At 40.2% G+C, this 26,041-nt stretch overlaps 1 protein-coding gene across 4 annotated transcripts in view; it reads right to left on the bottom strand.

The window, feature by feature from the left end:
• Positions 1–26,041, bottom strand: part of plch2a (phospholipase C, eta 2a) — a 212,657-nt gene that overhangs the window by 50,974 nt on the left and 135,642 nt on the right. For all 4 annotated transcript variants that reach the window (XM_037536165.1, XM_037536166.1, XM_037536167.1 and 1 more), the window contains 3 exons: positions 9,003–9,149; positions 4,656–4,899; positions 3,092–3,221 (listed from right to left, as the gene is read on the bottom strand). In XM_037536165.1, the coding sequence (XP_037392062.1) occupies positions 3,092–3,221; positions 4,656–4,899; positions 9,003–9,149 (521 nt within the window). The remainder of the gene's footprint in view (positions 1–3,091; positions 3,222–4,655; positions 4,900–9,002; positions 9,150–26,041) is intronic.

The following is a 26,041-nucleotide window of genomic DNA, read 5'->3' as shown; positions in this document are numbered from 1 at the left end:
CTCATTTTGCCAGCTCTTTGGCAGGAAGCTCAAGAGTTGACGAACAAAAGGCCAGGCAGAATAAGCGAGCAAGGCCACGAGAACAAGATTGCCGGTCTGTGGATCCAGGCTGCAGAGGATCAGAGGCTTGACAGGAAAGACAGGTCAACAACACTTCAGGTGCCAAAGCGGGAGGGCATTATTCACACTCGTTTTCCGTCTTTTTCCTTGGAGCATTCTTCACACTTCAGAAGAGACAAATACCGCACATCAGTCCTTGCTTTCTTATAAAGAACATTGTCATTTTTATTCAGATCTGAATACTGAATACTGGGGGAAATTAATTAGGTGACAGCAATTAATGGCAATGGAAAAGCCAGACTAATATCCATTAATACATTTCACAATGAGGGGCTTAACAAGTCCAGATTAAGCCTAACTCTGGATTAACCACCCTGTTAAAAGTTTCATTTAATTGAAAAGTCAATTTGGGAACAACACTCTGTTCCTAGGAAATCATTCAAAAGCAGTGGCTTTCAAGTGAATCAGCGCAGAGATATGAGGAACAATGTAAAAGTAGTCTATCTTTCTTTACCCTTCATTTTAGATGAAAGAGAAAACAAACATGACATCGACTGGTCAGCTGTGAAGGACGTGCCACTTTTTGTGGTGCTCTGCAAAATTTATGGTATTTAAACTTACTTGCACAGTTTAAGAACACAGAACAACGCTTTTCAGTCACGGTACACTGTGATTCATAGACAACCATGAAAAGAAGCATGATTTAGAGTGATTTAGAGTCGAAGAGGCAAAACACAAAAGAAACAGAACACTAGGACGGAAAACCACCACTATAACGTAGGAATAATAATAATAATGATGAATATTTGAGATTTCTTTCAAAGGCTACTTGCTGGTAGTCGACTGGTTAAAGCAATCAGGCCAAGGCTGATTAGTTGTTTGATTCTCAAACTGGGGACAGTTAAGTGGGCCAGCTGCACAGTGTGGTTTCTTGTTTCAATGTACTGTAACAAAACCATTGTACAAGCACGTGGCTTGAGGTACTAACATCCAAGATGAAGTCAGGCCTTCTAGCGTTCGGGGAAGCTTTTCAAAATATTCAAGTTAAGGTAAAAAGGAAATCAACTCAGAGAAATTGTATAAAGTTAATCTCCCTGACAATCAAACGAAGCTACAGAGCCAAGGCCCAAAAAGTCTCTCCCAGCAGACAAACACAGACATGCACACGGGGCCAGATTGCTCCCCTGTGCTTTATTCTGTCTTACAATAAAGGCCATCTGTGTCCGTTTACAGCAGATGGGGCGGGCCCTGATGGAGTGCGAAGCTTAGAGACCTGCAAACAGCCGAGGTGAGATCTCTGCCACATACAGTACTTACACACACACTCGCTAATCCAGCCTGGCTGGGAAATGGCTTTTTGATAAGGCTCCACACACATAAGCTTTCATTGGTCAGGCAATGGTTTGGCCTACAAAGATGGAGCAGGTGCTTGACAAAAGTGTCAAATATACCATTAGCTGACATACAGCACCACTCTTTACCCTCCAGATTATGCGTATGGATAATATACCTGATGGATGCTTCATACCCTTTGTCATCCGAGAGTAGGTCATAGATAAATCCGAATGGGCCTTAATGATATTAAAGTCCTCCAGGGGACATTAACTGACTGCATTCTCGCTCACACACACACATAGCCCCCTGCAATCACACAGACTTTATAGATCAATCCACTAAATCTACCACATGACTGATTGACAATTCTAGCCAAATGTACTAAGCATACGGCACATTCTGCCCAAAAAGCATGCTATGTAAGAAACTGACGTATAAGTCTAAAGTTGAGGTTTATGTGGAACATACAGAGATGTCCATAAGTCAGAAACCATCTTTCACTTATTAAATACCCAGTCTAAACGGCCATTAAAGGGGAACTCCACCCATTGTGCTTAATCTTACTTAAATTTTGCTTAAACTTACTTAATCATTCAGTGGTTTAGATGTAAACAGTCATTCAGAGTGGTTCAGAGTGAAATGCCCCTTTCTAGAAAAATGTACAGAGTCAGAATTGGTCACCATCATAGTACTAGGAACCACACGTCCGAAGTACCTAATGGCTATAAAATCTAAATCCTGTTACTACAGAAAATGGTTATGAATGTGTTGTTTGATACCTGAGATGTTGTCTTATGATAGTTTTCTAATGAAGTTTTGGCCTAAAATGTATTTTTAATATAAACTATTACTCCAGGGTTGCTACTGTCTTTCCTCTCAACACCGCATTCTCAACTGAGATCAATGAGCGCGAGCTAATGTGCTTATGTAGGTTCTAGCCTGTAGCTACAGCCTAATGCTGGTGTTATATCCAATTCAGTCCCGCTCATATTCACATTCCATATGACAATGGCAAGCCACACTGGAACTATGGAGGAAAAAGGTTCAAAAACTGTTTGTACGGCTTTGTTATCTTCTGTAAATTCTGGCTCTGTAAATTTCTCCGAACCACTGTGAATGATTTTGTTTACATCTAAACGGTTGAATGATTAAATAATTATGCAAAATCAGTGGAGCTCCACTTTACAACAAGTACAAGTAATTCAGTTTTCAGGCGATATTTCTGAGGAGACAGGTGTAAAGTAATTCAATTGCATGAGAAAGAGAAAATAAGTGAAAAAAAAACAAGAGTTTCCAAAATTTGAGTTGAGAGGCCTGGTAGACCACCAAAACTGTCACCATCAGATATACAGTTCCTTTAAAAGTATATTTACAACACATTATGTGATCAGTTATTTAAAATTAAATATTTAATTGAAAACAGCACAAAGAAGTGATGTTTGATATTATATCATCAATTTGATTGATTTTAGTAAATATATGCTAATATAAATATATGTTGTCTGCACTCTAAAGAAAAGATGGGATAAGGACAATGTAAGACTAGGAAGGGTTCCAACTTTTTTAGGAACTGACTTTGTAAGTGCTGTTTGCTGCTGCGCCTCCTCACCCATGTACACCTGACTCAGAGACACAAACACGCATGCAGAGAAACGCTCACATGCATGGTCAGTCTGTCCAGCAGTAGGTGGCGTACCTTGAACATCTGCTTGACTTTCTGTCTGGGCAGGTTGACATTGAGCTTGTGCAGAAGCTGCAGCACCTCGCTGATGCTCAGACTTCCGTCTCCATTCTTGTCCGCCTCTGTGAACGTCTGCTTCAACCATGTGACCACACAGTTAAGGGGATGACCACCAAACATAGAGACATAAAGACAAACACTATACTACGAACATGTTAACCTACATTTTATTGAGCTTAAGCACACAACTGCTGATGCTGTACTGTCGAGGTGAGCGATATCAGGGATCAGCAATCAGGCTGTTTTACTGCCCTGGTGCAGCTCCACAGCAGAATCGGATTTTAAATGATGCAGCTGTTACCTTCTGGTCCCTCAGGCACCATTTAAGGGGGAACTGGAAAATTCAAACATGAAGCTGGAGAATGAGAAGCAACTTCAGCCTCGTAAAAAGTTGTGCTTATGCTACTTTTGGAAAAGGTTCCTGCCAGAGATGTGAGAAAAGCAGCAAAGTAAGTTTGCATTTTTGCTTATATCATTTTTCATCCTATACTCAGGCATTAGCCATAAGTGAGACGTTTACATTTAAGATATAGATATGAAGATATAAAGAGAGAGAGAGGAGAGAGAGAGAGAGAGAGAAAGAGAGAGAGAGAGAGAGAGAGAGAGAGAGAGAGAGAGAGAGAGATAGAATAAACTACAACGAATGTGTGAATACTAACTGTAAATATTTACTATAACAGCAAACGATAATCAAAGCAAATGAGTCTTGTGTAACATTGATTACTCATAACTCATCATAATGAGTGATTCACAACCTGATATCTTATTCCAGCAGATTAATGCATATTCCTGGGGCTTTGCATCTATATTTCTCTCACTCTCACTGCCTTACAGCACCTTGCAGCTGCTTACACTTCAGATCACTTTAAGGAATGCCTACAGTGGAGGATTAGAATGTTAAATGGAGATACTTATAAGAAATTCTGTTATATAAAAAAGTCATAAATAATGCAGGTTTAATCCCTGACATTTGCCGAATGAAGCGCATCCCCAACAACCAGTTGGTTAACAGCTTAAATGACTAAATGCCAATATATAGGTAACAAAGAAATACTCTAGCCTTTTTCAACCTAATCTCTTATCTGTCAACTCTGTTGCATTAATTACCATTGGTGATATTTTTCCTGTACTTAGAAAAGAAAACTGACTATTTTGAAACCTGTCCTACTTTTTACAGTGCATGTTATACATGCAACAGAGATTATACCTTTGAACCTGCGAAGTAACCGGTTAGCATTACTTTGCAGAATGCTAACTGGTTCCCTACAAGCTTTCATTCATTTTTAGCTCTATGAACCTTCCAAATGCTTTATAAAGTTATCTACAATCAAGACAGTGTTCAGAATCCAATATGCACTCAACATCTGGCAGCTGGCAGTCCTGAGCACTGAACCCAGTGAGAATGTCTCATTATTAAACTTTTAAATTTAGAGCTAAACAGGTAACATTTTTCATCTGGCCACTAACTTTCTATAATCATACACCGTAACTGGGATAAATAGTCCATGAAAAAGGATATTGATCCCGGGTTCGCTGACGTTTGGCCAGGCTGTCCTCGTCACTGATGCCTGCCATAAGGTACTTAAGGCCGGTAATCCAGGTGCGTGCCTCCTCGCCCGTCCCAGAGACCAGGTCCAGAGACTCCATGTGTTCACCATAGTAGATGCTGAAGCAACAGTTGGGGTCGAAGCTGCCATCTGCATAGCGCTGGAATATCTCTGACTGCTTACCTTCACACACCTCCCGGATGGAGTCGATGGAAACTGGAAGGACAGAGAGTTGAGGAAGTGTGTGAGGGACACAGCTCTGGTGTTACTGGTAAGGGTGATCGGAGAGAGGAACAGATGGGATGGAGAGAAATAAAGAAAGAAAGAAAAAGAAAACAAAAGGGTGCAAACCATCCCGACTGATGACTTCTTAGACCCATGGTTTCCAATTTCAGTTGCACTGACCCCCCAAAATATATATTTCCCAGCTCTAACACAGCTGACTTTACCTAGTAAGTAAACTTTACCTAGTAAGTAAACGCAGCACTTCAAGAGTGAAATTATGAGTTTTACAAGAGGGCATTACAAAAACACTACAAGGGTTCAGAGGAAGGAAACTAAGGACCACTGTAAGGAGTTCTGATGAATGTTTGAGACATTTTTCTGTTGTACACAAATGTTATTTAGTGTTCTAACATCTAAAGCAACGTAATGTTCTTATAGCCATCACTGAATCTCTGGAAAAGGTCAAATAAATGTCTAAGTAAGGGCAAAAAGAAAACTGGCTGCTGTGTAACTCCAAGAAAAACAAGAAAGAGGTGAGAGGAATAACAACAGACTGTTTACAGACTGTTTACCAGCATTCAGCATCCTAAATCGCAGAAGTACTTAATATCTGGCAGCAGGTGGTCCCTGCAGGTGAACCTAGTAAGAAGTGCTTCACGTGTAGTAGCTGGTGTTATAGAAGAGGGTAGTACAAAAACAGTACATAGGTCCAGAAGAGTGGAATTGAGGAACACAGAACAGATTTTTTTTCTATACTAAACAGGGATGTTGCTTAAGATTTTAAGGTAATATAATCAGGAATCAGGGGGAAAATAATCAGTGTCATTATATTGGTATTATAACACAGTGGTTTGGGAATGACAGTAACTTAGCCACAAAGTGGTGATAGGCCATGTAAAATGACAGCACAGGGTCAGCGGACGCTGAGATGCACAGTGTACAGAGGTCGCCAATTTTCTGCAGTCAATTGCTACAGACCTCCAAACTTCATGTGGCCTTCAGATTAGCTCAAGAGCATAGAGCTTCAGCAGACCAAGAGATTTAGGACAATTTCATGTTCCCAATTCCAATTTTGTGGGACAAAGCAAGGTCCATAAAGGCATGGATGAGCTAGTTTGGTGTGGAAGAACTTGACTGGCCTGCACAGAGTCCTGACGTCAACACCTTTGGGATGAATTAGAGCAGAGACTACGAGCCAGGCCTTCTCGTCCAACATCAGTGTCTGACCTCATAAACACGCTTCTGGAAGAATGGTCAAAAATTCCCTAAAACACACTCCTAAACCTTGTACACAGTCTTCGCAAAAGAGTGGAAGCTGTTATAGCTGCAAAGGGTGGGCCGACACCATATTAAACTCTATGGATTAAGAATGGGATGTCACTCAAGTTCATATTTGTGTTAAGGCAGACGAGCGAATACTTTTGGCAATATAGTGTAGGTAAAATTAATAACAACTATACTGACATATAGCAGCAGCACACAGTTTAATGGAGGCACAGAAGTAGAAAGCATCCCCATTGAGTGGAATAAACAATAAAAATAACATAGCATGGGTCAAAAGGTCTAAGTCCAGTTATAAATGATAATCAGTGTCTGATTATGGACTAGAAATGGGTACAACACTTAACCAACTGACTGTTATTGCACATTACAGCATCCCATCACCTCAATAGCAAGTAGCATTCATTTCTCCATAATTGTTAGAACATAAATCTGTCTGTTCTACATTACAAGCAAACTGCCACAGATGGCGCGCCTGAAGGTTTTGTGATCATAACCCTTGCTAGCAATGCACTGAGCAAATTATGAGGCATTCTGTCATTTAGAATATTGTACCATGGCACTTTTTTTAGGGAGGGGGGTCGGGTGGGGGGTGGTAGGGGTTCGTTTGCAAGGCATGGCAGAAGATGAAAGGTTTTCATCAGCTCAACAGCAGGTTCAGCACCAGATCAAAACATTTGGCATGAATACCATTTCCACAGAGTGACCTTGGGGCTGTACTAGGCTGCTGTTGAATAATGCAAAACAGAGACTTGACAAGGTTGATATGGCTGCCTTTGCAGGCTCCTGTAGTCAGCTTTAGAGTTAAAAAATGTGCCCAATTTCTGGAGCTGTTCCTGTTTTTGAAACTTCAGTAGAAAACCTTGCTTTGTCATTCACAGGCGCACTACCTACCTAACCTCGAGAATGAATACGTGTGTGCAGGCCAGGTTCACTGCGCCTGAAATCTTCCAGTCAAGTGGACGCATTACTGAGGAAACTTAAAGAGCTGATTGATTCACTGGCTGCAGTGGGCCATCAACATGCTGAACTTCATCTAAGCTGCCGGAGATACAATGGGCTCCATCCAATCCTGCTGAGCAAGTCGGCACTCGGCTGCAAAGTCACTACTGTGGCTTGTTACAGTTCTATGCAGCCAATGTAGTCAATGTTTGGCAAGAACTACAGAAAGGCATTAACACTGACGGTGATGGAAAGACAACACATACTATTGCACATTTGCTCATTCGACCAACAACCACTGAAAAGGAGCCACAGCAAGTATTTTAACTCTCAACAAATGTGCTTGCATTTAAAAACACAAATGATTAGACAAACTGCAAATGAAAGTCTGGTTAGTCAGGATATTCTAGACCAGCCTTCTTTTCAGTACTGTTTTTACCAGCATCCAAATTTGCCCAGAGATTATTGTAATCTGACACAATTTCCTTTTTCAATTCAGAAAAATGGCAGACAAAGCTTTAATAAAATATCGACCATTTAAAGACTACAACATTTAGTGTATCAAGGCTGCAAAAAGACTGTTTAACTGCTATAAAAATGGTAAAAATGGTTAAAAGTAGTATAAGTAGTAGTAATATACATGCAAGAACTGAAGATTAATGTCATTTGAGCATAGATATAATATATGTGACTGTTTCAGGAGTTGAGTTTGTATTTTTATGGTCTATTTATATATTGTCCTTCAGTTGACCATTAGGGTAATATGGATATGAATTCAGCTAATGTATATAGAGCCTAGTACTGAAATGCAGGCAAATGGGGCTCAACTTTAGAGTAAACTCTAGAAGGCTTCAGTCCCGCACAGACTGCAGTACCTATGCAGGGTTAAACCAGCATTAGAGGCAACTAAATCGCGCACCAACCGCAGGCCGCTTTGGCAGCAGGCTGCTAAAACACAAGCAAGCTTGGGTGTCCAGCGTGAACATTGTTTAAGTAAAAAGAACGCAATTAAAGGGATAATGTCTGACATTTCGAATACATTCGGTGTTTTTACCAACCATTATGTTTTTCACTTTGCTTGTTTTCGAGTGTGGAATCTCAGCATGTAGCTGGCATGCTAATGCACATTCTGTCTGACATAAACTACCCAAAATATTAAATTGGAAAAAAAAAACAAAAAACATTGGCAAATCATTTTGCTTAAAATTTCAGCACTCAAAAGTTAGAACACCTTCTGTTCAATGCGTGCAAACTGGGCTTTATACAGCAAACTACTTCTATACTTTTATACATATACAGAGGCAACTTTGTTTACATGTTGGCAACAACAAAACAGAAAGGCAATGCATAAAACAAACTGCATTTTAAAGTTTGCAAGGCAAGCTAATTAGCTCATCGATGCCAGCCTAGCTCAAAATGTTGACCACTTGTGTAATGTAGGTGCTTCACCTTTCTGAGTATGAATTCAGCAAATACTAAACCTAGTAATTAACAGATGAACCAGGTGTGGTTGATCAGGGAGACTAACAACCCGAGTTAGACTCCAAAGGAAAAGCAATTTGAAGAATGCATGAAACTAGCCAAAAATGTTTTAGGCTTAATGCACTTTAATGCTTTGAATACATTTTGGATAAAAACTGTATTTGACATGCCCAAGCATTTTTTCCCATATGAGCTGCAGCCATCCAAAACTGGGCTTGGGTACCCCTGTTCTAGACCAGCAAGAGCTGAGTGAAAGAAACACTTAGGGAACAGACTAGCTTACTAAATGCACTCCTCTGAAAGTGGAAAAGTCTGCACCATTCCGCTCACTTCTGAATGACAGTCGCTTCCGTCTTTCAATAGGCACTTAACTGCAAATTGTCACTTACTTTTGGCCCTCTCGTTCTTCCTGGAGGGCCTCCAGCGGATGCAGGACTTGTGCTCGTCCAGGTAGAAGTAGCGCACCAGGCCCTTGGAGCCGCCCCGCAGCTTCACCATCTGAGTCCCGGTCTGCATTGAGCTCATGCATTTTTCCACTGTGAGGGAAAGAGGTAAAAACAGGGCAGTTTTAGGTATGCATGCCAACATTAGGCTAGCTCAAAGGAGTAATTCACTCAAAATGTTAAATTGCTAACATAATGAATAAAGAATAAGAGTTTAGTTATCATTACTGAAATGAAATCACGCTAAGTGGTCCCCAATACCTTTCATCCACTGGCAGCTACGACTTTATGAATGTATCTATGAACGCAACTCATTCATTATGCTATAACTGTAATTTAAGTTTCCCTTTACAATTATTCAGAATACTTTTCCACAGTTTATAGATAAAAGGATACTAGTTATCAACACTTTTTGAACCAACGGACGTTCTATAATGCTTAGCACAACATGAATGCCCCAAAACACAAAAGGAGGCCACTTGTGGTCACTGACAGGCCGAATGACCTGAAAAGTCATTAAGTCATATAGCTTTAAGTCTAACTGCTTCTCACATACACAAAAAGCATTTTTCACATTTTGCAGCACTACAAGTAGAATAGAACCCTCTATTTGCTTTAGTTAACATAAACAGTTATTGGAAAATGCAACTTTTGTAAATAATACACATGAAAACGATGCATAAAAATAACTGATCACTGAAGTTACCAAGCACCAAGCATTTATCTCCAGGTGCTTCTGAGTAGAAAGAAGAATTAACACTATGTTCTCAACTTTTTATCGAGGAGGATTGAAGATGATCAAGAAAACATTAACACTAATAAGTGATAGATCCATCCTTACCCATATTTCAAGGTACTTGGTAGTAAAACTGTCATGGTGTCTCATTGATCTGCAGCATAAAATGTAGCATGGAGAATGCTGTTCAAAGCATTACAATCTCCCACACTCAGCTTGATCAATAAAGTATCTGACCATGCTCTCGCACGCTGCCGCACTATCCCCTCCAGTTCTGTGCCATGTACAAGCAGCAGTCAGTCATTAATAATTGATGGCTGCCCTTCTAACTTGCACCCTACTTGGCCACATTGCACCTTCAAATATACATGCTGTATTAAGCTACTCTCAATTAATAAGAAATAAAGGTTCAATAAAGCAGTGCTCCACCTAAAAATGCTAACGCTAACTGGACACCACTAGCCTTCATGAACTGGAAGCAGTGCTGTTCCTTTATAGGGAATTGCACCAATTTTTCCACCAGTACTTGCATATTTCAGTTACTAGGACATAATCAAAGTCATTCAGAGTGGCTTGACGTGAAGTGCTCCATTTGGGACCAACTTGCTGAGTCAGAAGTGTTCACAGCGGTGGTCTGGTCTCAGACGTTGTTTTACAATCATTCTGGCTTACATTTTTTTAAATCAATAATTGTGGGCGTGTATTTGTGTGTCGTTAGGAAAAACAGGTCCCAAAGAAAAAACATCACTATTTCATTATTACATTATCTATGTTACATATAAAAACTCAGAAGTGTAGGTTCATTATGGATAGTGAATGAAATGACTGTATCTGTGTTGCTGACACTGCAAATCCTGGTTCCCATCACCAGTACTGTAAAAAAATCCAAGTCATTTTCACCCCAATGTTTCTCTACAATGACTCATTTCGCATTGCTCCACTCTATGATTGGGTTTACATCGCAGATATGCAGAAAAGGTTAAAAATCAATAGGTACTGGGTAGACTGGGTAGTTTCCAGGAAATTGCAGCTGAGCATACTGAAGTTGACTATACTGGGACTGAAAATGCTACATATAAGCTTTATGTCACGATTGACCCCTCCCAGTCCTGTCCATGTGTTTGTGTTTTGGTTTAGCCCATGTGTATTTGTTTTGTTTTTTCTAGTCCTGCCCCCTCGTTTCGTGACTCCGCCCCTTATTGTTTTCACCTGTCCCTCGTCTTCCCGGTGTATATTTAAGCCCTGTGTTTGCCCTTTGTTTTTCGCTGGTCTCTGTTGGATGTATTGGTCTATGTTTGCTCGTCGTGTTGGTACCGTTGGTTGTATTCTGGTTTTGTCATGTCTGCCCCCCGATCTGTCCGTATTGGCTCTATGACCCTGGACCGTCTTGACCCTGACTTTCGATTTGCCCTCAACAAAAGTCACTTACTTCCGTACATGCGTCCGCTACCTCGCTCCGCGTTACACTTTAATGCAGAATTTGTGCTAATCAGAGCTGAAACACACCTTATAACTTTAATATCAATGGGTGAAGCCATTCATTCTGTAGGCTTAACAATACCACTACAACTACTACTCACAATACTACCACTCATACTGCTACTACCACTCATACTACTACTACTACTAATAATAATAAAAATAATAATAATAACACCACAATTTAATGAAAATCAGACACATATTTTAAGCAAAATTTGAATCAGCAGAGCATTTTAAAATGAATACTTAAGGATTCTGTTGAGTAGTTTGGTTTGTGAGTGACTGGTGACACTGTGTCTCTTGCAGCATTAAAAACTCCAGGACAGTGCGTCGTGTGCAGAATGTAGAGGTAACCTTTTGCCAGCTTAACCAAGATATGAGAAGTACTGTAGCTTCCCTTATCACATCTGGTTTCAGAAACCCAGATGCATGTGATGAGCTGGGGTTGGTAGCTGTGTGCAGAAACATATTCAGCTAATCTGCCAATGTGAAATTCATTCTATGCAGCAGAACAGTTTAAGAGCAGAGCAACAGCACCGTAATAAGCTGCGAGAGACTGAGGAAAGGCGGTGCACAATAAATCCCTTAGTAGCCCCATTTTCAATAAAGGAAAAGTGCCAGAGAAGCTCAATACTGGACATGGAAAAAGTGCAAGCAAACAGGTAAGGCAATGAAGTCTGAACGCATTAGATCCATATTTAAAGGCCTATTTCACCCCAGAAGCAAAAATACTACTGCATTTTCACTATAACAGATGAGCCGACCCATTATGTAATAAAATACATTGGAAGTGTATTAAAAAGAGCTCCTTTGACTCTGCTTTTCTGGCGCTTTCACTTCTGATAGCTCCACAGCACATCTGGGACCTCTGAAAGCAGAGAACTTGTTAGATTTTAATTACACTAGACGATCTATTTGCCCCAGAAGCTACAGGGAAGACGCAATATACGCAGAGCAGTTGAAGGAAAGTAACCGCATTATCAAATTTGGGTTTGAATGATTCATAGGGATTCATTTTTCTAGGGAAGATATGGGTCAAGAGATTCTGCCAGAAGGCACATATTCATATGGCAGTAAATGTGCGCCGTAGTTTTGCTTGAGCAACGAGATGCGCAACTGAACTGATGAACCGGAATGACCAGAAGGAGGAATTCTACAACAAAGGGAATTGGCCCGCAACAGTTACACTCCGCGGAAGAAAAAAGGGAAAGTGTTGGCGGATGCATCCAATGCTGTGAAGCACAGTCAGGTAAACGGTTTCCCACAGAGAGTCCGCTCACACACACACACATAGACACACTCTTTACCGGGTCCAAACTGGTTGCTATGGAAACCAGGTTCAGGTTTGCACAGTAATCAGGTTTTGAGAAAATCCTGATCCAAAAACGAATCGCTTGGCAAGAAATTGCACCTAATCTCGTTTTTCAATCATATTTAAATGTTCTCTCAGATTGGCCGCGTTATCGTTAACCTTCAAAATAAAAACATAATTAAGTACCTCTGTCCTCCACACTGCAACTCTGAAATACAAAAGATTTCAGATTTCTTTATGTGCGAGAGCAATGATGTGAAGCCATGAAGACTCATGAGCAGTGAAAAAGTGAAGATTTCAGAAACCAATCCCCTAAAGTGGGGACACTGTTCTTAGGGGAACATTTTAGTGATTTTACCATAAAAAGTTCTAGTTGATTCTGGTGCACTCTGACACCATTTTCACCAGTTGGTGGACGAAGTACACAAACCATGTATTTGAGTTAAAGTAGAGATACCCAAGGTAAAATATTACTCCAGTAAAATTAGAAGTTCCTCCCTTTAGACCTCCACTTCAGTAAAAGTACAACAGCATTTGCCTTCAAATGCACTTAAGTATCAAAGTAAAAGTACTCAAAGATTAATTATGACTAATGTCCTATTATGATTTTTGTAACAAGGCTCTTACATAATCAACAATGTTTAGGTGAAAATATTCTAGTGCAACTTTTGTAACACCAACATTTTAATTGAATGTGATTAAATAATCTGACACTGATGTCTATTAAAATGATAATATTAGGTAGAACTGAGTGGATCTGAAATAACTTTTTGCGAACAAGCAAAAGTTTCAGTTTAAAATTTATTTGCAACTTAGTTACAAGTTTAAATTTAATAAAAACTTCACAAATGAGTTTTCCTTTAATGTATTGCATCTGTAGGTCTCATAAACATAAACTAGCCAAAACAAATTTACTATGAAATGAAAGTGTTTGTATAAATTCAGAGAAAAGACACATGCCAATCACAACTGCATAGGTGTACATATTTCTATATTGTGGTCTATTTATACAAAGTTAGGTTAGTTCTATCATTTATGAAGGCACTCCCAAAACTTTACACTGCTGCACTGACATTGAACCGTATGCTTGCCCTGGGTATGTATGTCCAACAGGTCAGAACAAGCTCAAAACAAAGTGCACACTGTACACTGAACGGTGTTCTTGCTTCACGCTTCTTTCGTTTTGATGTTAAAGTTTTACACACACACATAAACCAAAAGGAATGACAGATTTCTCATAATGTAGTGGAGTAAAAAGTAGAAACTCACGCAAAATGGAAATACTTCAGCAAAGCACAGATACACGAAAAAACTACTTAAGTACAAATTACATTTACTTAGTTACTGTCCTCCACTGGATTTGTGGACTTGGAAACAGACTGAGACCTCCGATTTTTGCCAGACCATGTTTGGGGTGCTCACACTTGTTACATCGGATCGAACTGGTCTGCACCAAACATTCAGGGATGATTATTGTGGAATTATTTAGTTCAATGAGCATAACAACTATGCATACAAGCCATGTCCAAAAATGATACTCTTTTCAAAGTATTTTGGCTCATTTATTAAAAACATCTTAGCAAAATTTGACAGACATTTTCTGTTGAGACCCCACATCTATTATAAATAGAGTCTGCTTTGCAAATCATTTGTTCTACTGCTTGTACACCGATGATTGATGTAATCTGTTGACTGCCACTAAGCTTTCAAACCCCTGAAGTTGTGAATATGGGGAACTCTGGGTTTCTCTATGACAAAAATAAAAAGTTCAAAAGCCAATGTTTTGCTGTACAGAAATGTTTTTTCAAAGTTGTCAGATCCTATAAATTACGATGTCATTAAGCCTCCAAAATGTGACTACTGCTACCTGCAAGCTAACAATGCTGTGCACTGATTTAGCATCATAAGAATGGCAACCTCCTCAAAATACCGCACACAAACTAATGCTCTTTGTCAAATTTGGTTGCTTGGATGGTTAAGCTGCAGTTCAAGCAGCATGTGTTCATATTTAAATTGAACAATTAACTCAGTTTTATGGGACGTCATGTCAGTGTGCAGGAGAGTTAGCTGGCTTGTAGCACGTAAGTAGCATTCTTTCGTTTTCTGACAGCTAAACTTGCAATTCAGAGCATCCACTCAGGGGGAAAAGGTACAAAGGACAAAACGTATCAGCTTTGGAGCATTTTAGTTTATCGGTGGTGATGCTGACTACAGAATGATGCTGACTACAGAATGACTCCAGAGGTCTCCAGCAGTCCACAGAAATCAAGAAAATCAATTTCAGGCAAAGAGACAGCTACTAGTCCTGGTTTCAAACAGCGATAACTGACAATATGATAATACATATGATTGAGCTTTTTTGTTTAATGTTAAAAAAATGTATCAAAGAAAGAAATGCAAATAAAAATGAAACTTTGGATGGATTGGCTGAATGATGACCGTGAACTGCCTCCATGCATGGTCTGGGGCAAAGGAGGGATTCACCCTCAGAATCCTCTGCCTTGCTCCTCCTCCAAACAACGCCAATAGGTGATGGATGTGGGTCAGGCAACTATCTGGGGGCAGCAATGTGAACGGACAAAACTGTGGACCAGGTCAAATGAACCTGTGATACTTGCTGTCGTTTAAGCCTGTTCAAGCGAATTGAGCTTTTGACCTGGCTGCCTTCTGGCTGTCTGCTCAATGTGTGTCACAACACGGTCAGGTGAGTCTCTCTGGCCATCACAGACTTAAGCTTAGAGAGATTGTCTGGTGTCCATATGCCAACGTTACAAACAGGTGCCTCTACAACACCTCACACACAGGAAAATCTGCTCCTCTGCCCAGGTAGCGTGACTTTACAAGGTTACAAATAACACACAATATGAGTTTTCACTGTAAAACCTGATGAAGCAGTGAGTGAAGACTGCTCTAAACTCAGTTTCCTCATAGGATTTCACATTGTGGCTCACAGTTCTCATAGCACAGGACATTAAATAGATGTAACAAGGACAGCAAGGGACGCATCTGGTTCTGTAAGAATTCTGAAACAATCTGTTCGAATTAGTTCAGCCTCATCCATCACTTTCAAACCGCCCTCACATGAACTGAGGTGAATAACAACATCCAGGGCTGGAATAATCAAACGACAAACATACTGAAGTCTGAGACTTAGTATTATATGGCTGGATAATTCTCAGCAGTAGCCTGCAGATCAAACATAACAATTCACAATTACCCTCAACATTCAGAATGATATTAAATTATTCATCACAAATGGTCATTTCCAACACACACAGAAGAGTCATTTTGAAAGTCTTGTTTAAATGGAAATCCACCATATGAAGCCCTTTGAGGGAGCGCATTAGGGCGGTCTGTCTCCATTATGATTCTTTATTAAATGATTCAGTGCAACATGGAATCTCAAATTTCACTGATTCAATTTAGTTATTTTGGTACGATTCAGAATTTAATATACCTCAATTTTATACTTTAAATTTAACATACAAATTTGACTGGAGGAACCAGTTATACTGTAGTGGAACAGTAAGAAAACAACAGAGCAAACTTTTTTGGATTGAAAACAGGCAGAAAATTTTATTATAGACAACAAATATTGTCCTCTTGCAATTAAAAGGTTCTATGTGACATTTTAGTTAGTCACATATTCTTATTCTGTTATTCTGTTCTGTTAAATAGTATACATTTGAATCATTGGGGCCTTTATGACAATATATTAACTTTCTTCATTCATCCATCCAAGAGATGCATTCCACATATCGGTTATGCCATTTGGAACCCAAAATCTTTGAGGATCAATATCTCAAACATGCTCAGAACACAGACAGAACCTTTTAAATCCAAGGGGACGGTATGTTGTTAAATATTAATATTAGGAATGCACCAACATTTTAGCCCAATTCAGATATCCAACTTGCGTAGATATATGCTAATGCCAAAGGAGACACTAGTGACCAGATCCTTTTAAATTCATAATACAGAGAAATCAATTATAAATTGAGTTATAAATGCAGTAAAGCAACAAAATGCTAATATTTTAGCGCAGTAACCCAGTGTCACCTAAACGTTCTGCTCATCTGGACTACAGTAAACGCATAACCAAATATCAGTTTCATAAATCACCAATACACATCTGCCAATCCATTTTTAAGCAAATTTTGCTGACACCAGTAAGTGTGTGGCCAATTAACATGACCTTTCTCTAACACTGCAAAACTGATGCAGTCGAATTGCCACCTCCAGCTCTTACCAAACATGCCCAGCTTCCATTTGGAATTGGCCACAATGCTGCCACCGATCCAGAAGAAGTCTTCAATAAGGCGGGACAGGCTGATCTTATGGAGGGTTTTTGAGAAAGATGCTCCAGAGATTGGGGTGGGGGCTCGCTCAGACCCAGCCTCGGGCCGGCCTGAGGGCACCATGGCAGGTGGCAGGAGAACAGACGATACAGGTCCCACATTCAACACTGCTGCACTCATGCTTTCGGGAGTTTCAGACAAAAGAACTGAGTAGATCTCAGATTTTTTTCGTGTCTGTCCTTTGTGTGCGGCTTCAAAAGTGATAGAACTTTGGACGGAAGACTGTCATACTGTCCAACCTATCTAGATTTGAGGGATGATAATGATGATTGTAAGTCCTCCAAGAGTTCCTGTAGTCCTCAAAGAACAAAAAGACAGTCTTCTCAATTCTCCATTCTAAGGTGGCAAAAACAACAGCGAAAGAATGAGTGAGTACCCTCACGTCAGCCTGTATCTGGAAGGCGATTTAGCGTGAGGAGATGGTGCGTTAGTGCGAGCGCTAACAACTAACTGTGCGACATGTGTCAGGCAGATAGCCTAAATCCCCTCGTAAATGTAATCCAGGTCCAGGGGATTTAGGTGGACTGCTGCACGTAGTGGCCCAGAAGAAGGGGCAGGGGGGGGCGAGGAGGGGGGGGGGGGGGGTCTAAGTAAGAGACTGAGACACAGGAAAAAAGGTAAGGGAGATCCAGAAACAGAGTAGATGCAGAAAGAAAAAGGAAGCAAAACAGAAGAACACAGAGGGAGGTATAGAGAGAGAGAGAAAGAGTGATGTGGGTAATGGAATATAAGCAGAGGCTCAGGCTTTGAAACTGAGACAGAGTGGTCCAGCATACAAAGAAAGCATCATCCTAAGATTTGTTCCCAGCTAAGTAATTGTACGGAAGAAAAAAGGGAAAATATCAAAGTCATGACATAACTCCAGACTGTCTGCTGGCACAAAGAAAACACAGATGAAAGACTTGGGAGGGTTTTTTTCTTCCCATGATGCCTTCTGTCAGTCTCCCCATCAGACTGAAGTGAGACCAGTAAGAGTAGCTCACTCATAACATGGCTGGAGAACTTCTAAAAACCGCCATATAGAGGAGGTGGGGGTGGTCTGGGCGGCGTTTAATTGAAAACAAAGCAGAAAATAGCTAAAGCAATACTGGGTAGCCTCTCGTCTGTTCACAAAAAAGCAAGGAAAATGATGCCAAATAAGAATCACCGCAGCAGCACTACCATTTTCTCATTATTTCTTCAAACACTGAGAACTGTCTTCAGTTTATTTTGGACAGGAAGCCAAAAGTAATATTGGGTGTGGGATGGGAGGGGCGAGGTAATGCAGGAGCAGTTTTGAGGTTAATTCATTGGAGATGTGCTAACATGCAGATGGAAATTTCATTATTCAAGTCCAAAGACAGCCAGTTCAATGGATATTTCCATGTATATTGATATTTCACGCTCAGCACTAGAGAGTAAAAATGTATGCGCTGATTCAACTGCATAGATTTTGAAATGTCCTAATCTAATATATGAGAAAGATTGGCAGAAAATACTATTTTCACCGTAAAAATGAAAAAAAGAGCTTGATGTATTGTTTTATTGTCCAAACGTGATAATAGTTCCTTAATATTTGTGTATTCTGTGTGTTTTTTGAGGGCAGTTGTTTATTTATTGGCAGATACTTGAATCAGCATCCAACAGATGTGTAGAGCATCATATTTCAAATCAATATATCATGGCGTATTTACTGAACTCCAGAACAGCAGAATGTATAGGTGATGCTGGGCCACTGTGCTTACATACCTGTATTTTATTCATTTATAAACCCCTACATTTCTTTTCTAGAATGCTAATTCATGCAGGTGTAGTCCTACTTGTTTAGAGATGTTTATGTATCATCAGTGGCAGATATGTACATGAAAAATGTTGAATATCCGCATTTTTAAGTAACCTTTGTGGGTTAAAAATAATTACATTTAACGATGCAAAGACTCCTTTACTCATGCGAAGGGTTCTTTGAGTGTTCATGGTTCTCTATAGATCATTTTCTTTAGGAAATAACCTTTGAAGAACCACCAGTTTTAAGAGTGTACCCTGTAGAATGTGGAGCTAAGCAGAAGCAGGTTAGAATTAATGTTAAATTGTACTTTTGTTCATCTGATCTAAATGCTGCATTTCCTTCTTTCATTGAAAGCATTCATGGAGTAGGGAAATAAAAATAGTTGCATTGGTTTAGGCCATTTTTAAGTTGACCTGACAAACTTTTTAACAGCGCCACGGCTAATTAGTACTGAATTAATAGCACACACTCTAAAAAAATGGCTCATGAGATCAACCTAAAAATCACACGTAGTTAAAAGCAATTAGTTTTATTCAACCCAAAAACGACATTGATTAAAGATTCGTTCAAAGTATGTATTTAGGCTGAATAAAAATAGTTCATTCACTTGTTAGCACATGAAGTCATTTTCTTTAGGTTGAATTGACGAGACATGTTTTTCAGTGGGGTTTAAACATGTAGGTCAAGCATGAAGGCACTGCAAGGCAAATTGTTGCCTGCCACCAATTATTTGCATGTATGAACAGTTGTCCATTCAAGGCTTCACAATGTAATCATAAAGAAAGAATGATGAGGTCTCTAACACAGCACTCAGTCCAGCACCCCAGTTATCTACACCTCAGAAGTAGAACACAACAACATGAGGTGAGAGAAATGAGTGAAAAGGGATCTACATACACAGGTGCTGCTGGTGTTGACTGACAGATCCATTCCTTTAAAGTATTTGTTTAGGTTGAATAACTTACTCATTACCATGAAGTATTTTTTTTTTTAGGTTGAACTGAGGAGCCATTTTTCACAGTGTGGCAAAACGCTTATTCAATTTCCTGCTGGACGGGCATCCAGGAAACGCTGGCTTGACTGGCTGAACAATATTTCAAATGGATGGACGGACAAAGAAGCTAGCTTGAAATCTCCTTTATACTTGCTGGGTTAGCTTTCGCTTGGTCTTTGGCTTTTGCATGTTAAGTTCTTCTGACTTCCCACTGCTCCCGTCCTACCCTGGAAAAACATGAAGGAACGGAGGAGAGTAGTGGAGCAGGAGGAATTGAGAGAGCGAGCAGAAACAGAGGAAAAGGGACAGCCGACTCCTTTCAGCATCATTAAATTTGATGTCCACCATTCAACACACGGCCTAAGCTGCTACAGAGTCTGCCCTTTCATGCTTCGTGTGGTTTTCTACTTCATGTTTTATTTTAAGTACAAAACACAGATAGTTATGTAATTCCAAAGAAAACGCAGAATTCGAAGTATAATTGGACTGCTCCATGTTTGTCCAACCTCTCCAAGCATGTCTGCAGTGATTTCACTCAAAGATCTGTAAAAGACTTCCTGGATAGCGTACACTCATGTATCCTCCATTTGAAGCTGCTTTGGCGGGCGTTGGAAGCAGCTTCTTTCGCCTCCCAGGACTGAAGCCTGACACGTGCTGAAGGGGAATATCATTTTTCTTAAGGCTGTGTAGGCGGGACAAGCCGCATTAGCCCTGTGGTTGTTGGGGATACTGCTTGCGTATGCTTGACCTAAGATTAGGGCTGCTTGGTTTACACTGAAGGAGAAGAATTTTGGCCGTTTAGTGGACAATTATTCACAAAACCTGCTCTGTACATGCATGTTGTGTGTCCACAAGAGCAAAATGAACCTACTTAAACCTTAAATATGGGGCTTTAAAACGTTCTGTGAGTGTCCTGACAAATCAAAGCATTCATGTGAGAGATTCACTAAATGCAAATAACTCATAATAATGCAGATCAGTCTTTGACTGGTGCACAGCAATGGTTTACAACAGTGTTTTATCACAAGGCATATCACACCATTTAGCTGGAGAATCACAGTATATCCAGCCCTGGGCTCAACCAGGTAGAACTACATGGGAAAACAAACCACTCCCCACACAGCATAAATATTGCATTGGTGAGACGGAAAGTAGGAAAGCGCAAGCAACTCATAAAAACAAAGGAAACATTTCAGTTGTATTCAGCAGTAGTGCTGTTGGTGCTGGAGGGCCTCTGTTGTTGCAATACCACATACGCCCAGCAAGTTGCAGCAGCACCTGCTCACAACCAGTCTAGTTCATTTGCGACACCCTGCTCTGTTGATCAATCCAAACTTTAATGAAACGTTCAATGAAATCTGACCAAAAGCATGAAAGCACCGCCTGTTACACAATTCCAAATGATCTATAGAAGAGTTGACAATGACTTACTCTTTTCCTCTGCCATGCCTGTCTGTTTTCAGTGCTCATTTGCAGAGCAGAGTTGACATGTACGCTGGTTATATTACGCAAACTCATATCATTTACCTTGACCCATGGCATGATGCGGAGCCAATATGATGAAGCAGGCAGAGACATTTGCTAGAATATAAATATCCCACTATGAGGGATCTTGAATTACTGCTGAACCACTAAATCTCAGCAGCCACCGAATCCACGATGCCACGAAGAGCTGTAAGTATCTGTCAACAGAACAGAATGTCCGTAATGTCTTTCATAGACTATGCCTTGTTAGCACTCTGTAAGCCTGACTGACGTTGGTTTTGCTGAAGCTTTGTTGGCCTACAGTTCTACCACTATTCAGAATGAATGCCTCTTAAGCGTATTTGGAGGCACTGTGTTCTCGATTCAATTACCATCCACACATGATTATATTTCATAAAGTGAATTAGTATGACTCTTAATGGGTTCTTCAAGGGTTAATTAGTATTTAGAACCACACACACAGTTCTATATAGAACCATTTCATGCTTGGTTTTTTTAATGGTGAAACGATTCCTCAGAGCAATAGAGAATGTGCTTTAGATGGTTCTACATAGCACCTTTCTGAAAATCGTTCTATATGCCACCAAAATAAAAGCATTCTTTTATTAAGATGATGTCAGGCTTGTTTCAATAGAACCGCTTTTGATGCTGTATAGAACCATTTTCCAAATGGTTTTATACAGAACCATATACAACACATTCCCCACCAACCTAAGGACCAATTTACCAAGCAAGAGAACACATGGTTTGAAATAGAACCATTAACTTAAGAACCTTTGAAGAACCTTCTGCTTTAACAGTGCTCCTCTGCTATTTCTCCTAATTAACTGGGGTCAGCTATGGGAAAGCAAAATGTACACATTTAAAGACTAAAATCTATTTATTTGTTTTCCACAGCATTCATCCGCCGATACCGATAGGACTCCCATATCATCGTGCATGCCTTATCGGGAACTCGACTTGACTCCTTTGGACTCGTGAATCGGTTCAAGCTAATAGCTGAAAAAGCTGAAATGACCCAGTTCAAAAGAACGATTCATTCACGAGTCGTCCGCCACTCCTTTATATACTCGTGTACAAAGACCGAGCAGAATCAAAGGCGTCAGTAAGGCCAAGTTTCCCTTTTCCCCATTTCCAGCTGTGGTTAAATAATTTTTAAAAAATTAAAAACGTTTTAGTCCGATTTTGTCCATATTTCCCCGTTCCACCTTAAATAGTGCAGCGGTTACACTGTCCTAAGGCGCCAGAATGTAACTGCGGCACAACTTAAGGTGGGACGGCTAAATCAGAACAAGAAGCAGGCGAATAAGCCAGCCTCGTAAAAAAATCCCCACTCACCATAGCGACTGTGCCGACAGGCATATGTGGACTTTACAGGTACAACAGGGCGACATTTTACGTGACGGATGACCAAACACTGACACACAGCCTAACTCATGTGCCACTTAATACATTCGCCTAAAGTGCCTTACGGTGGCCTTTTCCCCTTTTACTTGCTTTTTACTTTACTGCCAGCTCGAAGTGTGAGAGATATGTAGACCAAAATGAACTCGAACCTAGTAAAGGCCAGATACTTCTGTAAATATCTCTGTAACTCGACGCGCTTCACGAGCAGCGCCGAGGCTCCGGCCCCTCTGACAGGAGGAGCTCTCCGTTTGCTCCATTTGAAAAATGCTTCAAACTTCAACTGACGGGTCGTACCTTTTTCTCACCGGGGGGGGGGGTTCCCTGGGGTTCGGATAATGGTAAGATCATTAAATGTAATGTCTTTTGGTAATTGGGCTTATCGGCGAGTGATTGTGCAGTGTTGTTCACTATTAGGAAAAACCAGTGTGGCTCATTAGTGAGGAAGAAATGAAAACTATTAAAGGAGTGTTGCAGTTCTCCCTCCCCCTCTCGACCTATGTTGGAACGTCCTGCTCACTGATCGATCTACGATGTGAAATGAAGGCAGGCGATTACTGAGACACTCTTTTAAAATCATATAGTCTAGTAGACTGGAGAGTATTTAAGAGAATATTATGGATTACGTCCAAATAAATAAACATGTCAAAAGCTGTATTTTTGGCGTAGAGTATTAGGCCGTATGTTATGCTAGGCCATTCGCCTATGCCATCTCTGGATAACCTGGTAAAGAGATTGCTCTCAGTTTATTCATTGCTATGGCTTAAAGGGGAATTCCACAGATTTTTCAAAATTTGTTTATTATGAAATGGTTGACAGCTAAACAAAGTCACTCAGGGTCGTTTGTTGTGAAACGCTTCGCTCTAGAGAAACTTAGATACCCGGAACTGTATACAGTGCTGTCGATAGGAACCAGACATCTTGAGTGTTTAATGCTTCAGGCCTCCTCATAGAAACTACATCATGTGGTTATGGATATGCTGCCTTATGTCTGAGGCATTGTTTTACTTAAGTTTTAAATTAAGGAGTTGGTCTAAAATGTGTACTTTCAAGAGCCATTCATGGTTGAGCTGTACATGTAGGGAGGGCATTGTGGGGCATAATAGTCCAGGTTTTCCACTATTTTACCCTCATCATTATAGATAAAAACAAGGAAGGCATGTGTAGGTTCACTGGTGGTTTTAGACAATAAATAAAAGAGTAATTTGTGCATCGTAGATAAAATAACCCCTGGTTCCTATCACTACCATTGTAAAGAAATCTAAGTAGGTAAGTTTCTCTACAATGAATCATTTCACATGTAACTACCCTGAATGACTTTGCTTACATCTCAATGACAGAAACACACCGAAATAAAACAAAAATCAGTGGAATTCCCCTTTAAGCTTGTGAGGCCATTCCAAAAGCTCGCCACTGTCTCCTTCACAAAGTGGACGAGGACAACAAATGAAAGAAAATCTATCAATGTTTTAAACAAAGAGTTCCACTGACTTTTCAAAATTTCTCCTTTATTAAATTATTAAGATGTCATTCAGAGTGGTTTGTCAGAAATGTTCAAAGCAGTGCAGTGGGGACTGGAACTGGATGTCTGTTAAGCCTCTAAAAGCTACAGTACGAGTAGTTATTGCATTAAATACGCATTAAATACAAAAACAGTTTTGAAAAGGTTGGCCTAAAGCATATTTTTAAAAAATAGATCAGTGGTGAAGAGGTACATGTAGGGCATTGCACGGCAAAACACTGTTTTTATTCACATTTACCACTATTTTTCCATTATCATCATTACATATAAACTCCAATGATGTGTTTACAGGTCACTTTAGCTATATGTGTTGTAAACATGAATGAATGATAATGATGAATTCAGTTTGGTTTTAATTAATACCAGAATGGTATCAGATATCAGGTATCAGCTGACATTGACTGGGGTCTTGGAGATGCACTGTGTTCTCTTTTGTAAGAGTCCTATTTCAGAGTCGTCTATAATTGAAAGGGAGGGAAACAGGCACGATGAAGCTAAAGTGAACCAAATGAATTTGTAATAAAAGCAGATATTTAGAGGATTCCGCCTGAGAAAACTGAGAGAAAAAAAGTATGATCAATCAAAATATCACGAAAATGTTCTGACTGCAGTTGTCTCTGATTGGGCCCCTGACGTGCATGTCTCGTCTAGATGGCAGTAGCCTGTGATCGGAGGTGTAGACTGTGATTTTTCAAGCCCTGGCTACAAGTCTGATGTTCTTCGCTTGTCCTTATTCTCCATCTGGTCCAAGGTCGACACAAAAGTGGCTGAGGCTGCGCTGTGAGCCATTTTCTCCTTCTCAATGACGACACCTGTGTGACCACGTTCAGGCTATAGTCAGCATTCTAATGTACTAGAGTGCACATACAGCATAGCGAATGAAGTTAATGAAGTTAGGTACCAAAGTGTTTGATCAGTTGGGACCACTGAGGCATCCTTGCTTGGGAAACAAAGAGGCACAGTGATAATCTTTATCTGAATATCTTAAGCAGCTAGTTTAGAACAGCGCTGGTCAAATAAAGGACATTTGAGCCCTACAAACTTCAAGTACAGGATCAGTGTATCCAGTGCTTACACTGTGATCACACCACACCTCATGGAATGAACCACCAGGGCCACTGCTGCCTACAAACTGAGGCTGAATTCAATGATGTTGGCACAGAAAGATACAAATATGCTGTTGATACAAATAAATTTATTGCAACCCATTACAGTGACAGGACACAGAGCCGAAGTACCGCACTCTCAGCCCCGCACTGTCAGCTCCGTACTCTCAGCTCCAGATATGATGTCACGTAAAGGTCAAGAGGCTTGCCATCTGAAACAAGGAGAGCGCTGGAGATGTACGGCTCTGCTATTACTACATAATGTTTAAGAAACCCTCCGATATTAATGTGAAGAACCATTTCACCAAGAACTATTATAAGCATAATATGGTTCTATGTAACCATTTCCTTTATGAAGAACCCCTGAGGAACCTTCATCCATCATTTTTAATAGTGTATTTGTTCCAAACACCAATAAAACAGGCCAAAACTGATATATACAAGCAAGCTAATAAACACCCAGTTCACCTCAGTATTCTGTTTATCTGTCACAAAAACCACTCAAACATGCATAGTAGGTTAACGGGTTACTCCTCATACAAAACTATCACCTCATTTGCACTTGAGAACATCATTACTATGTACTGTATTCACTTTGGCACAAAAAAATTATCACAGTAAAATTATCTTGTAAGGGCAGGAAAGTGTGGCTGCAATTCTGAAATCAACCACTAGAAGCGCAATTGCATGGAGCGGGTCTGAAAGTGAGGGTCTAAAGTGCAGTTCTGCGGGTCTGCAGTTGGATACTACCGACTCCAGGCAGGAGGACCCTGATAAGCTAGGAATGCCAGCTTTTCAGAAATGAGGATAATGCTTCTGTA

This window comes from Pygocentrus nattereri, chromosome 29 (genome assembly GCF_015220715.1).
Source record: "Pygocentrus nattereri isolate fPygNat1 chromosome 29, fPygNat1.pri, whole genome shotgun sequence".
Lineage (NCBI taxonomy): Eukaryota > Metazoa > Chordata > Actinopteri > Characiformes > Serrasalmidae > Pygocentrus > Pygocentrus nattereri.
This window is presented reverse-complemented; position numbering and strand designations above follow the sequence as displayed.